This window comes from Kogia breviceps, chromosome 5 (genome assembly GCF_026419965.1).
Source record: "Kogia breviceps isolate mKogBre1 chromosome 5, mKogBre1 haplotype 1, whole genome shotgun sequence".
NCBI classification, from domain to species: Eukaryota; Metazoa; Chordata; class Mammalia; order Artiodactyla; family Physeteridae; genus Kogia; species Kogia breviceps.
In genome coordinates, this window is record NC_081314.1 from 104,956,649 (window position 1) to 104,972,782 (window position 16,134).

A 16,134-nucleotide genomic window follows, 5' to 3' on the forward strand; every position below is an offset into this window, starting at 1 on the left:
ACACAATAGCAGTTCAATAAACGCTGTTAGTGAACATAATATTTAGCTATACACTATTAGTCCTAAGCGAGATTAGCAGACATATGAAACATCTGTATTGAAACACAAAAAGAAAGTGTTTTGTGACTATATATGAGTGACTTTCTACCTACTTATCTATAAATCTATCAGTCAATTCTCTCTCCCTTGTTCTCTCTCTCTCTTCCTATATAACATAGGGAATGAGGTCTCTATAGACTTAGGAAAAGAGGATTCCAATAGCTATAGTTCAAGTAAGCTCTTTTTATAGTGCTAACAGTCATAGTTAGTACTCCTTAAACTTGCTGGCCGGTTTCCACTAGCATATTCTGACTCTGGAAAAATATCCAACCTCTGGTCTAAAAAAAAGAGCAAGAGGAGTCACCGTGATAGCTCCTCAGAATGGGAGAAAACATTTGCAAATGAAGCAACTGACAAAGGATTAATCTCCAAAATATACAAGCAGCTAATGCAGCTCAATATATAAAAAAAAAACCAAACAGCCCAATCCAAAAATGGGCAGAAGAACTAAATAGACATTTCTCCAAAGAAGACATACAGACTGCCAACAAACACATGAAAGGATGCTCAACATCACTAATCATTAGAGAAATGCAAATCAAAACTACAGTGAGGTATCACCTCACACCAGTCAGAATGGCCATCATCAAAAAATCTACAAACGATAAATGCTGGAGAGGGTGTGGAAAAGGGAACCCTCTTGCACTGTTGGTGGGAATGTAAACTGATACAGCCACTATGGAGAACAGTAGGGAGGTTCCTTAAAAAACTAAAAATAACACTACCATATGACCCAGCAATCCCACTACTGGGCATATAACCTGAGAAAACCATAATTCAAAAAGAATCATGTGGGCTTCCCTGGTGGCACAGTGGTTGAGAGTCTGCCTGCCGATGCAGGGGACACGGGTTCATGCCCTGGTCGGGGAAGATCTCACATGCCGTGGAGCCGCTGGGCCCGTGAACCATGGCCGCTGAGCCTGTGCGTCTGGAGCCTAGGCCACAACAGTGAGAGGGCCACGTACCACAAAAAAAAAGAATCATGTACCACAATGTTCACAGAAGCACTATTTACAATAGCCGGGACATGGAACCAACCTGAATGTCCATCGACAGATGAATGGATAAAGAAGATGTGGCACATATATACAATGGAATATTACTCAACCATAAAAAGAAACGAAATTGAGTTATTTGTAGTGAGGTGGATGGATCTAGCGTCCATCTTACTTCATCTTACAGAGTGAAGTAAGTCAGAAAGGGAAAAACAAATACTGTGTGCTAACACATATATATGGAATCTAAAAGAAAATGGTTCTGATGAACCTAGGGGCAGGACAGGAATAAAGATGCAGACATAGAGAATGGACTTGAGGACCGGGGAGTGGGGAGGGTAAGGTGGGACAAAGTGAGAGAATAGCACTGACATATATACACTACCAAATGTAAAATAAATAGCTAGGGGGAAGCAGCTGCATAGCACAGGGAGATCAGCCCAGTGCTTTGTGACCACCTAGAGGGGTGGGATAGGGAGGGTGGGAGGGAGACGTAAGAGGGAGGAGATATGGGGGCATATGCATATATGTAGCTGATTCACTTTGTTATACAGCAGCAACTAACACAACATTGTAAAGCAATTATACTCTAGTAAAGATGTTAAAAAATAAATGAAGCCACTATATTTGTAGAGTACAAGTAATCAGTTAAGAACATTATAATTTTGAAAAAGAATTGTTTCATATTTTGTATTATTGTCTCATTGGTTGTTAGCAAACTAAAAGTTGAACAAAGTAAAATAGGTATGGCTAAAGGGAATGACATTGTAAACTACTTTGTTTTGCTTGTTTTAAAAAATTTGAACCAGACTATCAAATGAGAGAGTACCTAATTTCACCTCCCCACTTCACACCCCATCTCTATGCGTAATAAAGTCAGTTAATTAAACAATACACAAGAGAGACTTTAATAAGAAAGTTGACATTACAGTAGTTCAGAGAGTACTTGAAAAACAAAAGCTATAAAAATTTAAAGATGTGCTAGGAGGGTATGTAGAGAAAAAAACTGATGCTGTCAGTTTGGATTCATATCATTATATTCCTGAATTTATAGTAAACCTACGCATATCCTACTATGACATTATTCATTGAAATTCTCTTCTGGATATAAACAGCATGCTTTGAAAATGCAATTTAAAGCTAACCAGATAAAAAATGATCCTTTAAATGATTTTTCCTCAGGCTGTAAATTGACTTGGGAGCCACTCTATGCACCCAAACTCCAGGTTTACACAAACATATTTTTCAGACTCTTCTCAAATGCTGTTGTCTCTTCAAGGGTGCTATAAAAGTCACTTTCATGACATTTATAAATCAGTAATTCAGAATATGGTTTTTGCTGTCTGCTGCTTCTGTCAGGTGCTTCTAGGGTTCTAATCCTGCACCTCCACTCATTGGTTATCAGATTTTGGTAAAGCTACTTAAGTTTCTAAAAAGAGTTAAAATCTTAGCAGAATTAAAAAGATAATTTGTGTAACCTGCTCAGCAGACAGTCTTGCACACGTTACTGGTCATGTTACTCCCTAATTAAAATCCTCCCATGAATCTTCAATATCTTCATAAAGCCCAATAAGTTTAACATGGCCCAAAGAGCAACTTCGTCTTGTTCTTGGCCCCTGTATAATTATCTGCTTTTAGCTCCCATCATTTTATTTTTCATATCTCCTCACTGTAGTCACACCAAATAGTTGGCTCTTTAAATTTTTCATGCTGTCTCAGGTCTCAGTGCTTTTGCTATTCCTTTATCACCCTTCTTTAAAGAATGAGCCACTGCGTCTCATCCTCCAGACCTTCATGATCTATTCATGCTGAATTAGGGCAGCTTCCCTATGCTCTCATAGCACTCTTTGCATATCTGTCTGGTAGTACATGTCATTCAACCTTGTATTTTTTAATTGAAACTTTCATTTTCCTCCCACAAATCTAGTCTATAAATTATGTGAAGGCAGAAGTTGCAGGTCTTATTACTTTTTTATCCCCAGAGACTCACGCAGAGTATGGCACATGTTAACTGTCCTATATATTTTTCATTGAATGAATCAATATTATACTGGGTCATGGTAAGTATGGGACCTTTCTGCTAAGGAGTTTCAAAGTACTTATCTTTTACATAACATCTGAAAGAATTCTAGTCCTGAAAGTACAATAAGTTGAAATTTAGAGTTAAAACCAAATACAAATTTTAATATTTAGATCAGAACTTATGTTTTCTTAATAGACTACATTGCTTTGTCTAAAAGTCCCAGACAAACATAAATGAATTATCTACATTTAGACCTATGAGTTTGAGAGTACATTTCTGACTTGATGATATAATACTCAAAAATGTCATACTTTTAAAAAGTTAGGTGAATTTCTTCATCTGTGAAATAAGATACAATAAACACACCCTGGACAAGACAGTGATGTGACTCTTCCCTGGACCAAACTTTCCTTGAATTGTGTCCTTGGCTTTGCACCTAGATTAAGTCTTGACATGTGGGCAGGGAAGAAAGCAGTCAATAGGACATAGCCGGGACATTTTTTGAATATTTTATATTGCTTTTAATTATGGAGTTTTGTTTTGTGATAACTACACTCCCAATAATTTCATCTCTAGCTTGAAAAGCCAATAGTCTTCAGTGGGATTAGAAATGACTATCACAGATATTAAACATACAGGTTATAAGTATTCTTTTTATTCATTTGTTTACTTTCCCTCCCTAAGCTGTATTCCTTCTTAATTAAATATGTCAGTGCTTTTCCACTTTTTAGTTAGATATAGTTGTAACGAAAAAGTTCTTATGGATCAACGTTGTTCATTAACCTAAAAACAACAACAAAACACTCCTTCTGTCATATAGTTAGAAACTCACACAGCTTCACTTTCAGGGAGTGATAAACTAGGGGAATTGTGGCTTAATCAGTGGTTTTACCATTAGCATTTTATAATTCCAATGGAAGGACTTGACAGGATGGTAGAGTACTGGCCTTGGAAGAAGATAGCCTTTAGTTTCAGATTTTAGCTTAGCTTTCTTACCAGCTGCATGAATCTGACAAGTTGCTCTATTTCCCTAGGCTTCTGATTTCTCATAAGTAAAATTAGGAAAATAATACCGGTCTCATTGGATGTTGAAACGTTTAAAAGAATAAACACATGTAAAATACTGCACATCATTTTTGGCACCTATGAGAATAGGCTCAATAAATGGTAGACATTATTATTGTTATTCATAAATAATTTTTACAATAAAGTTGTTATTCTTGAATTCTTATGCAAATACAGGTATTTTAACAGTGATGGGAACAGAATTTTATTATAATTAGGTATTTAGATATTTTTCCATCACAGTACATAGCAAAAGCCAGCTATATCATCCTTACAAAGATAGCAATGTGATGGATTTCTAAAATTGAAAAAATAATTCAATGGTCGAACTGGATTTAGAATGAACATGACATTTAATGCTATGTTACATGACTTTGGAACGCCTCGCTCCCCTCATCTCCCATTTTGGTTTTCAATATGTTGAAGCTATGAAATTAATTTGAGTTTCTAATCAAGCCCATGCATCTAATATTTAAACTTATAATGTGCATTTCAGTGGAGTCTGTCTCCTGACCGCTGTTTTTATTGATCTAATATAACAAGCCAAAGCTGCATAATTTTGAACTAACTGCTAAAATCCTTTGCTCATGGCTTTACTCTCTTCCAAGTATTCATTAGTATCATATTATGATGCCAAGACTGGCGGACAATTAGGCTAACATCACCCAGTGAGACTCTCTATGTTGTGGCCTGAGTGATGAATTCTGCATAAAGAGACAGATTTAGGCCACATTACAACTGTGGTAGAGCAAGGCATTTCATGAAAATATTTAATGATAGCACCAAAGCATTAACTGAAACGACTGTATGAGTATTTCCATGAACAGAATACTGTTTGATGAGACTATTCAAAATTTGGGACATCAGATTTTCAACTATCAGGTCACATTGGAACCACACTAAATTAACAGCTTATTTTATATCTTTGTGTGAAACTTACTTTCATCTCCTGTTTCAAACTCAAACTTCTGACTGTATCCACTGTACCCTGTTGCAGTCCTCACTCGGATATGAAAAATGTACTTGGTGGCTGGCTTGAGACCTGTGATGATGGCACTGGGGGCCTTGGACCTCGTGGAGGAATAGGAGAGCTGCTGCTCGTGCTGCTGGAGACAGAAGAGAAGAGAAGGGGAGTGAAGCAGTGTTATTTTCCTTTACCTTGAGACACTGTAAAGTCAAGCTGAGGAATTCTGCTCTATCAAAAATACTGATGAAGAACTGGTGCAAGCATGGTTTTCCATAATTTAGTGCTTCGTTCTTCATCAATTATAATGCATATGATATGGTCTTGATTTGGATACTTATTAAGAAAGATGATGATCTTGTATTTTTGGTGATTTGGATTTCTGACCTGACTCTAAGGAATGGTGGTGGCGTGGAGAGCACGTTTACACAGAATGGCAGCTGCATCTTGAATAAAATGGGCACATCAGATCAGACCGGGCCAGCCGCAAGCAAGGAGCAAGGGTGGGAAAATTCATGTACCCGCTACTCACTTCTACCCGCAGGTAGTGCCAAAATGCCGGCGCTATCCGTGGGTAGACCTGTGGGTAAAAGGAAAAATAAATTAATTGTTTTTTTAAAGTTTGCGATCTTTTATCCCGAATCAACTGCATTGTTCTGAAACTCAGTGATTCCCCCGTAGTAACACTGAAGTTGAAGCAACTCAAGACATAAAACGATGAAAATTTTCCTTTGAGGGACAGTTGACTCCTCTGCAAAATACCACAGTTTACTTCGTAAAGATGTACGAGATACATAATGATTGTGAGGTAGATTTTATTTTTTAATCAAAAACAAATTTATGGTTACCAAAGGGAAAAGGTGGGGTGGGGGAGAGGGATAAATCAGGAGTTTGGGATTAACATACATGCACTACTATATATGATAGATAACTAACAAGGACCTACTATATAGCCCAGGGGACTCTACTCAATATTCTGTGATAACCTTTATGAGAAAAAAACCCTAGAAAAGAATGAATATATGTATAACTGAATCACTTTGCTGTACACCTGAAACTAATACACATTGTAAATCAACTACACTCCAATAAATTTTTTCTTAAATACACACACACACACACACACACACACACACAAAAGTACATCTTTTTTTCAAAGAACCCTCTGGGAGTATATGTTTCAACTGTGTTGACTTCCTGCCCTCATTTAATGCAGCCAGAAGACCCTGGGCTTGTGTCACACCATGAAGCCTTTGTCTGGTTCTACTGTTTTTATTTTTATTATTTATTTATTTATTTTTAACATATTTATTGGAGTATAATTACTTTACAATGGTGTGTTAGTTTCTGCTTTATAACAAAGTGAATCAGCCATACATATACATATATCCCCATATCTCCTCCCTCTTGCGTCTCCCTCTCACCCTCCCTATCCTACCCCTCTAGGTGGTCACAGAGCACCGAGCTGATCTCCCTGTGTTATGCAGCTGCTTCCCACTAGCTATCTATTTTACATTTGGTAGTGTATATATTTCCATGCCGCTCTCTCACTTCTTCCCAGCTTACGCTTCCCCCTCTCCGTGAGGTAGATTTTAAAACGGTCTGCCTGTGAGGGAGCATCAAAGACACAGCACAGCATGAAAACAGCACATCTCAGAAATCAGGCAGGACTGGAGGCTTGGTTCCCAGTCACCGGTGGTTAACTGCCAAACTACCTCTTCTCACTAACAGGAACCACAACTGACTGAATGCCCTCGTCATTCACGGTCTTTTTTTTTTTTTGCGGTACGCAGGCCTCTCACTGTTGTGGCCTCTCCCATTGCGGAGCACAGGCTCCGGACGCGCAGGCTCAGCGGCCATGGCTCACGGGCCCAGCCGCTCCGCGGCATGTGGGATCCTCCCGGCCCGGGGCACGAACCCGTGTCCCCTGCATCGGCAGGCGGACTCTCAGCCACTGCGCCACCAGGGAAGCCCATTCAGGATCTTTTAAGTGGGCTGTCTTATCCACCACCTCAGAACAATTTACTTGTGCCTTTAAGAGACTGTCCACAATATGCTGGTAGTAGGAACACATTAAAGTCAATACTGTTTTTGTATAGTGTTATTGTTCAATAACTTTATAATGGTGTTCTAGTATGGTATCTGAAAAAAAAATATTTTTGTATGAACAACTCTTTTAAATTCATAGGTCAAATTAGGCTACCAGGCCCTTGAGTTAATTCTCCACTATTCTCATTATAAAATATCTAAAGATAGAGATTCTCAGAGATGGAAGTGACTTTCAAGATCATTAATTAAGTCACTCATTTGATGCTTAAATTTGATATATAATATTCCCATCAAGATTTCATTTAGCCTTTGCCTGAAAATATCTGTTGTTCAGGAGGCCTTCCAGGCAAACGAAGTAACCTACATACATGCAGAATGTATCAAACTGCATTTATTGGCTGGTGATGCTATAAGATTTAGAACTATGAAAATCATTTTCCTTAAGCTACTTTTGAGAAAAAACATCCTTAAAGATCATTTTAAAACTTTATGGCCTTGTTTGTCAGAACTTTATATGCTACATGGTTATTCTCTGTGTAGCTGAGGAATTGAATTTGTCATCTATACCCCCAAATACAACTGTTTATTAAACACAAAGTACAAAGAAAAAATGAGTTAACAATACCAACATTTTAAATAAAAAAGACAAAAAAGATAAATTGTAACTTATATTTATCCCTAGGTCATTTCCCGATTAAAAAGTAAATAAATATCTGCCTGTTATAAAATCCAAGAAAATAAATTCTATAAAATCATTGGTGGCAGTAATTATCTCCTAAGGGCCTAAAGAAGAAGCTTTCTAAGATGAAGGCCTTTATAATTAGGGGGTTTAACACCCATATTGTGGAGAAAGAAAGTTTGTGTTCTATTGGAAGAGATGATACTATTTCTGGTAGAAATTTGTAAAAACTTTTAGATTGTTCATTCTTACATAGAAGAGGAGAATATTCCACCTCTCACAGAATTTTCTGCAACATTAGAGTTATGGGGTATTCTGAGTAGCATTGCACAGTATGAAATTATGATGGAGCTATAGAGTCCTAAGAAAAGAAAAAAGTGGATATTAATAGCTCTGCTAGGGGTCATCTAAGTCATTTTTTGTCTCTTTTCTCTTTCCATTTTTGTGTCTGTCTTTCTTACCCTGCCTCTCTGTCACACACACACACACACACACACACACACACACACACACACACACACATTCATCAAACAATTCATGACAGAAGACTGTTGAGATGTCTCCATAATAATTGTCTCAAAACTAAACAAATTACAACCACATTTAGAACATGATTCATTATCTGCAGAAAGTTATTTTCCCTAATAAAGCAAGAATTGCACAGCCTAGAAACGTAAAGTTTGAAAGGTTATCAAAGAATCCTATTGCCTAAACAATGGTATTAGCAAACCTGAAAATATTTTACTTGAATGAAAGGAAGTTATTTCACATGACCCTAGGAAAAGGAAAACTTGTGTACTAGATCCTGCCAGAGCTTAACAATTTCTGTCCAAAGAAGAGAGACAATGAATTTGGTGTATTTTATTTTATAGGTCATTACAGTAATGAGCCCTACCTAGGCGCAGGTACTTATCATACCCTGGCTGAAAGATTCCTTAAGATTTTTCACATTTTTACTTTGATGCTGCAATCTCCTGATTACTAATGTGAATTCCCAAATGCTATAGAAGTAGAAATAAATATGTTTGTTCCTGGAAAGGACAGTCTTCACTAAAATCAATATATGGGCATTGTGCTTTGTTCTTCAGTTTGCTTTTGAATTTAATTAGAATGAGTCAATCTCGGAGAGAGTCATGAACTCCTAGTGCATTCCAGTTGTAGGATTGGCAAAATACAGCATCAGAATGAGCTGTGTAGGCCCAGGAACTGAAGTTACAGCATGTCCGTAAAATAGGCATACTTATATAAGAGCTTATAGTCCTAAAAAGTCATCTGTTTTCATTCTTGTATCAGTTGCTTTGATTCATCCCAAAGAAGTGTTAATCTATACCCTTTTTTAGAGCTTTTTAGAGAGAGAATCTTATTCTACTCCAGGCAAACCATAAGGTACACAGGTTCTTCCTAATTATCTTACTGAAATGTAAAAACAATAGTTTTTTTTAATATGTGGGAAATGTCTCTCCTAATGATTGAGCTATAATAAACCATCATTTTCTCTGTTAATTATGACTGTCTACCTAGAAATTCGTAGAGGATAACTGAAAAGACTTAGAACTAATAAGTCAGTTAGCCAACATACAATTATCAGTTGCTTTCCTATACACTAGCAATGACCAGTAAAATTATATTTTAAAATATTCCATATACCATAGCAACAGAAACCTTATAATACTTAAGTATATGACAAAAAATATGCAAGACCTGTATGAGTAAATCTATAACAGTTTGCTGTATAAAAAAGAAAATCCCTTCTCGTAACTGTAATTCAAAGATCTTTTGTAGAATACTACATAGTAGCAGTAAAAGTAGGAATCTTATTTTTCTTTGTTCTTGAATGGATTAGCTGTTAATGTGAAGCTGTTAAATATAATTATGTCTAATTTAGGTTTTTAGTAGATATCTAGGTGAGAACTTTTCTTCCTTTTTCTTATACTGTAATTTTGTTTGTATTTTGTTTTTAAAATGTGAAATGGATTTTGAATGTTATAAAACAACTTATCTGTATTTTCCAAGGTGATTCTATGTTGTTCACCTTAATGTAGTATATACTTGTGAAGAACTGTCTTTGCATTCCTAAGATAAACCCTACTTGTTAATACTTGGTTATAATATAGTTCTAAAATTTTTATTGCAATTTTGGATTCAGTTTGATAATATTTCAAATAGAATTTTTATACCTCTCTTTATAAATGCTCTTGGCCTAGAGTTTTCTTGTTTATACCCTTTTTTATTATCAATATCTGATTACACTATTTGGGTTAAGCTATATTTAAGAGAATGTATTATGAAAATTTTCATTTTTTAATGTTCTGCAATAATTGATATAACATGATAATTATATGTTTATTGAAACCTTAATTGAAAGACCATTACAGGAACAGATATTTGACAATCTTTTAAAATTATTTTATCCTATATTCAGATATTCTTCTTATTCAGTTTTGGTAATCAACAGAAAATTATCCATCACATTTATATAGTACATTTACTGATGTAAATTTACAATTAGGCTTGTCCTATTATTGAAAATCTCTTCCATAAATGACATTTTCCTCCTTCTAGTCAGGTTTGTTTATCAGTCTTCAAAAACACTGGATTTTGATTTTTTAAATCAAATATACTTTTATTGATTCAGTTTCATTAATTTTTGATTTTACACTTATTCATTCCTTCTTCCTCATCTTTTTAAGGTTTGGATATATATGTATCTCAATGTCTTTCATTTTAGAATAGTTTATAATTTAAGTCTTTTACCCTTTAATATGTGTTATTTAAGATAATATTCTAAATTTTCAAATAAATAGATATCGGGGTGAGATGGGGGGATTTTAAAATAATTTTTTAATTTTGTTGCATGATTTTCAAGGAATGATTCAAAGAATGAAGGAATAATTTTATACTACCTGACTCCTTCCTCTAGTTATTTCAATGCACATCAATATATATCTCTAAGTAGACAGCAATTTCCTCAAAAATGTGATATATAGTTGCTTCACAAAATAAAACAAAACAAAAAAAGCAAAGAAATGCTGCATGCATATTTAGTGTTTAATACATATCTACTGATTGATATTCACAAAGGAATACCTAGCCATCATTTAACACCTGGTGCAGCTCTGGTCACATATCACTGGAAACTGGCCTACTAGAACTCCTGCTCCAATGTAGGAGCACAAATTGGGATGGCTTCCAGCTCACACTGATTCTCCCATGACCAGATCTAAATTAGCCCCACAATCAGGGGAAAATGGGGCTGGTGCCCAACAAAGCTGACCACCCTGGAGATAAAAGCAAGTGAAAATAATTATGGATTTCTTCTCCAATGACATTGAAACCATCATGAAAAAAACAGAAAGAGAATTAAGTTGAATAACCTCAGCTTTTCTGACTGTTGCCTTCCTGAGTCTAGAACATTCTGCTCTGCCTTGGATTCTACATTTTGACATCCTTAAATAATCATCAGAGTTGGGTTTCATTGCTGGTAACCAAAAAGGTTACTTTCTTTTCTCACAATCATTTAAGTACACAAGAGGGAGTTTCTAATTTGGGGAGAGAAGGGGTTAACAAGCTGGTTGGTAGCGTGTTCTAAGTTAGTGGGTAAATTGTTCTGAAGTTTTTTTTAAGTAAAAATTGGCTACTGCTATGACAAAATTACAAATTAAGCATAAGTAAGAAAAATGTAGAAGTAGATATTCTAAGTACACAACTACTTTCTGACTGCACTTTTGGAGAAGTATCATTTAGTATAACACAGCTATAATTTACTATAATCAACTTTTGATTATCCCCAGTAATCCAAAACAGGAGACAACCCTAAATCACTTTTAAATGCATTCATGACTTTTTTTCTTATATTCCTTCCAATGTGTATCTTGTTTCACCTAAAATGAAATTAAATGCACTCCTTGAACATTAAATGTTGAGCAATAGTAGGAGATGGAAGCAAAGTACACCTGATGGGAGCAGTATATTGCTCTAGAATTAAGCATTCATAATTGATTTTCAGAGAACAGACAAGTTACATGTAGATAATTAACTGCTTGAAATTGTGGTTAAATTTACTTTTAGGGGAAATGGCTAGATTATTCCAGTGTGATCTTTACAAAATACTGGTGCTAGAATGAGACCAATGGAGTCCTTGTGGTAGTCAGTTTGTCTATGAAAACTGCGAAGATTATACAATCTCAAAGGGTCAGGCTTGCTGTAATATAAAAAGCCAAATAACACATAAAACCCTTTTACAGGCTCCAACAAATGCGTTTAGCATTATTTCTTTTTTTTTAGGAGTTATTATCAATAGATGGTGCACTTAATTTAGGGCAATGATAGACCTATGCCTTGAGGTAATTCTGCAGATGCTGTGACAGGTGTTTCTAAAAATTTTATAAGTGTTTTGCTTGCCTGTTAACCTCTATATTCTCACCGCTGAATGCAGTGTTTCTAGCATATTGTAACCTCTCATAATTACAATGATACATGATACATCATGATACATTAGCCAAGTATACTGAACAAATAAATTAATTGCTCTATATGTTTAGCTTTTAAATTATACATATTGTTATAGCAATTTTAAATTAGTGTGCATATGGGCTTCCCTGGTGGTGCAGTGGTTGAGAGTCTGCCTGCTGGTGCAGGGGGCGCGGGTTCGTGCCCCGATCCGGGGGGATCCCACGTGCCGCGGAGCGGCTGGGCCCGTGACCCGTGGCCGCTGGGCCTACGCGTCCGGAGCCAGTGCTCCGTGGCGGGAGAGGCCACAGCGGTGAGAGGCCCGCGTATCGCAAAAAAAATAATAAAATAAAATTAGTGTGCATAAATGAATGATAATTCAAATGAGAGATGAGAAAAATTGTTTTGCTGGCTTATGGTACTTCCAAAATCAAAATGCAATAATATTATGTCATTATAGCTGGCTTGTTTTCTTCAGAACATTGTGGAGAACAGCCAAGATTCTACTTGTCAAAAAATACTTTGCAAAACAATATGCTTGAAAAACCTAAGATTTGTGCTGAAATATCTTTTAATACATATATTTTTAAATATTTATTCAGTTTTAACTTTCCCATCTGTCTTCGTGTAACCTGTCTTATTGCAGATGGGATATAGATTTTTCTTCTGTGCTCTATTACTCTATAAATATTTATAATGGTGTTCAAGTAGAAATTAAATGTTTAAAGCTTGATACCTGTCTCTGAAGAAAGTGCCTCCATCCCCAAATTCCTTAATGATTTTCTTAAAAGTATGTCATAGACAAACAACAACTTTAAATTTGTCATTCATTCTTAAGGTTTTGGGTAATTTATAAGAATTTTTAAAATGTGTAAATTTGGTGATAAGAATAATAACATACACAGAAAAAGGAGGGAACATATGTAGAACAAAACATTTTAAAAATTCATATTTACTGAAGTATTGAGGATGAATAAAATTACTTATCTAAAAAGGGAGAAATGAAAAGAAAATTATAATCACTATAAGAATATTTGAGGATTACACTTAGTTTAGACATTTTTTAGAAAAGTTTACAAATTACTGCTGATGTCAGTAGTTTAGGTCAAGTACTAAAATAGCTATAAAAGCTAGTTAAAAAACAACTTTTATCATAAAATTAGGATAAGTTATCAATAAATGCCACTGAGAGGAAAAAAACCACACTAAACATCTTTGGAAACATTACTACACATATGTTGACTTCTTCAAATATAAATGGTATTCCAAATGTCAAACTGAATGTTTTCAAAGTTAAACCATTGGAAGAACATGGCTGAATGGAGTGGCATAAAAGTAGAAAGGCAACACATGCATGGTACTTTGATTAATTCTTCCTTAATTGTGGAATGTGGATTAAAAAAAATAAAGCTGGGAGCTATAAGATATTCTTTAGAAAAGAAAAATATAGAGAAGTTAATTTTTTTCACAATAGTACTAACTGAATTATATGATAGGTAAGAAATATGAAGAATAGTAGAGAACAAGTCTTTGAAAATGAAACAACTAGACAGTAAATGTAGGTTACTGGCCTCCAAAACTGTCTCTTCATTGCTATATATTCTGACAGAATTAAAGTGAATAATAAGGAAGGTAAGATTTATAGATAAGAATAATAAAGAAGGCAGAATTTCACTAGAGTGAAATTGCCCTAGAATATGAAAAAACAAACAAACAAAAAAACGCTTTGTAGAAGTCTCCATGGAAAAACAGTTATCTTCTCTGAGCATCATGAAAAGCCTTACATTTGTCCAAATCAGCCGCAAAATATAGTGATACAAGAGCTGCTTCTTGCATTGAAAAGGGGCAGAAATTCATTTAAATGTACAAGCATGAGAACGCCTTAGTCTCATTTAGAATAGGAAGAAAACACTTTCTGAAGATTTATTTTTCATTTTTATCTTTCCCATTTAAATGTATGCTGTTGCCATGGTAAAATTTTAATTTTTTTTGTTATATTTGTTGATGGGTCTTAATTGTGATCTGATGACAGATATATTTGTTTTGTTCAAAATTGAAACAAGGATATCTGTTAAGATTGATGTACCTAGGGGCAAGACGGGAATAAAGACACAGACCTAATAGAGAACGGACTTGAGGATACGGGGAGGGGGAAGGGTAACATGGGATAAAGTGAGAGAGTGGCATGTACATATATACACTACCAAACGTAAAATAGATAGCTAGTGGGAAGCAGCCGCATAGCACAGGGAGATGAGCTCGGTGCTTCGTGACCACCTAGAGGGGTGGGATAGGGAGGGTGGGAGGGAGGGAGACACAAGATGGAAGAGATATGGGGACATATGTAAATGTATAATTGATTCACTTTGTTATAAAGCAGAAACTAACACAGCATTGTAAAGCAATTATACTCCAATAAGATGTTAAAAAAAAAGATTGATCTACAAAGCATAATTTATGTTTCAAGGAATGCAGTCCCACCTCCTCAAAAGAGAGATTTTAAACCTTTTTTGTAAGTGATATCATCTTGACTTGAAAAGCATCCCATTATACTCTAAATAACTCAGTATTTTCAGTTAATGATCTAAGGCAGTCATTGCCTTTAAATGTCCTCAGAGGACTAGTAATATTAAGATGTGCATCAAATGAATGCCTCAAGATTTATAATAAAATACACTAAATAGGTTTATCAAGATACTGTGACTGGAAACTGAGTAATATCTCATCACTGACAGAAAATAAGTAATATAATATTAATAAACATTGCAGTAACTGACAGCTTCCCACAGATCACACACACACACACACACACACACACATACACACACACACACACACGGTTCTTCTAGTTCCAATGCTGCTGTTTAAAGTCAAAGGAACTTATAAGTATATAGATGACTACAGATAGGGTTAAAGGCAAGAAAAGGAATTCAAGGCAAAGCAAGCTCATTTTCCAGAAATATTATTTTAATCTGCATCATTATCAAACAATGGATGTGTATTATTTATTTACTCAATATATAAACTAGTTTTGAAATTAAATTAGAAAAAGAAAATTATGATGAAGTAATAAGTTAAATTTAGGGTAAGATAAAATATAATCTGGACCACAGTGAAGAACTTCTTTGGTCGTAGTCACAAATGTTGCCCATTTTAAGTATTTATGCAGTTTGTTCTTGGCAGGGGTGGGTGGGTAGTGGTGCTAGTAATGGATGCTTTTTCCTTACACATGCAGAAGTCTTCTTATTTCCAAGCTTGGGTAATCTGATCTGTATAATCCTATTTTATTTGAAATGACCACATTGGCACAACCCAATGTACAGTCCGGATTCAAAGAACTGAAAAACTTCTTTGTGGAAGTTTTCTTTTCTTTTTTTGCTTTACTTTTCTAAATTAACTATTTTTTTACCCTACAATATCTCCAGATACAATTATTGAAATAGTTATAAATTTTTAGAATTTCACACACATTCAAAATTAATAAATTTGCTTTGGCCTAGTACTAAAATATACTTATTTTTAAAATTAGTACAGACTAGAAACAAAGCATGTAATATAATATTATATAGGTCTAAAATCAAGGGCTTCCCTGGTGGCGCAGTGGTTGAGAATCCGCCTGCCGATGCAGGGGACACGGGTTCGTGCCCCGGTCCGGGAAGATCCCACATGTCGCGGAGCGGCTGGGCCCGTGAGCCATGGCCGCTGAGCCTGCGCGTCCGGAGCCTGTGCTCCGCAACGGGAGAGGCCACAACAGTGAGAGGCCCACGTACCACAAAAAAAAAAATAAATAAATAAATAAAAATAAAATCAA

The 16,134-nt window shown here is 35.4% G+C and overlaps 1 protein-coding gene across 10 annotated transcripts in view; it reads right to left on the reverse strand.

Moving 5' to 3' along the window:
* The window catches only part of EPHA6 (EPH receptor A6), an 850,011-nt gene that overhangs the window by 267,861 nt on the left and 566,016 nt on the right, over positions 1–16,134 (reverse strand). For 4 of the 10 annotated variants that reach the window (XM_059065702.2, XM_067034857.1, XM_067034858.1 and 1 more), the window contains 2 exons: positions 5,679–5,726; positions 5,123–5,288 (listed from right to left, as the gene is read on the reverse strand). In XM_059065702.2, the coding sequence (XP_058921685.1) occupies positions 5,123–5,288; positions 5,679–5,726 (214 nt within the window). The remainder of the gene's footprint in view (positions 1–5,122; positions 5,289–5,678; positions 5,727–16,134) is intronic. The other 6 variants (XM_067034856.1, XM_067034851.1, XM_067034859.1 and 3 more) reach the window with 3 other exon arrangements.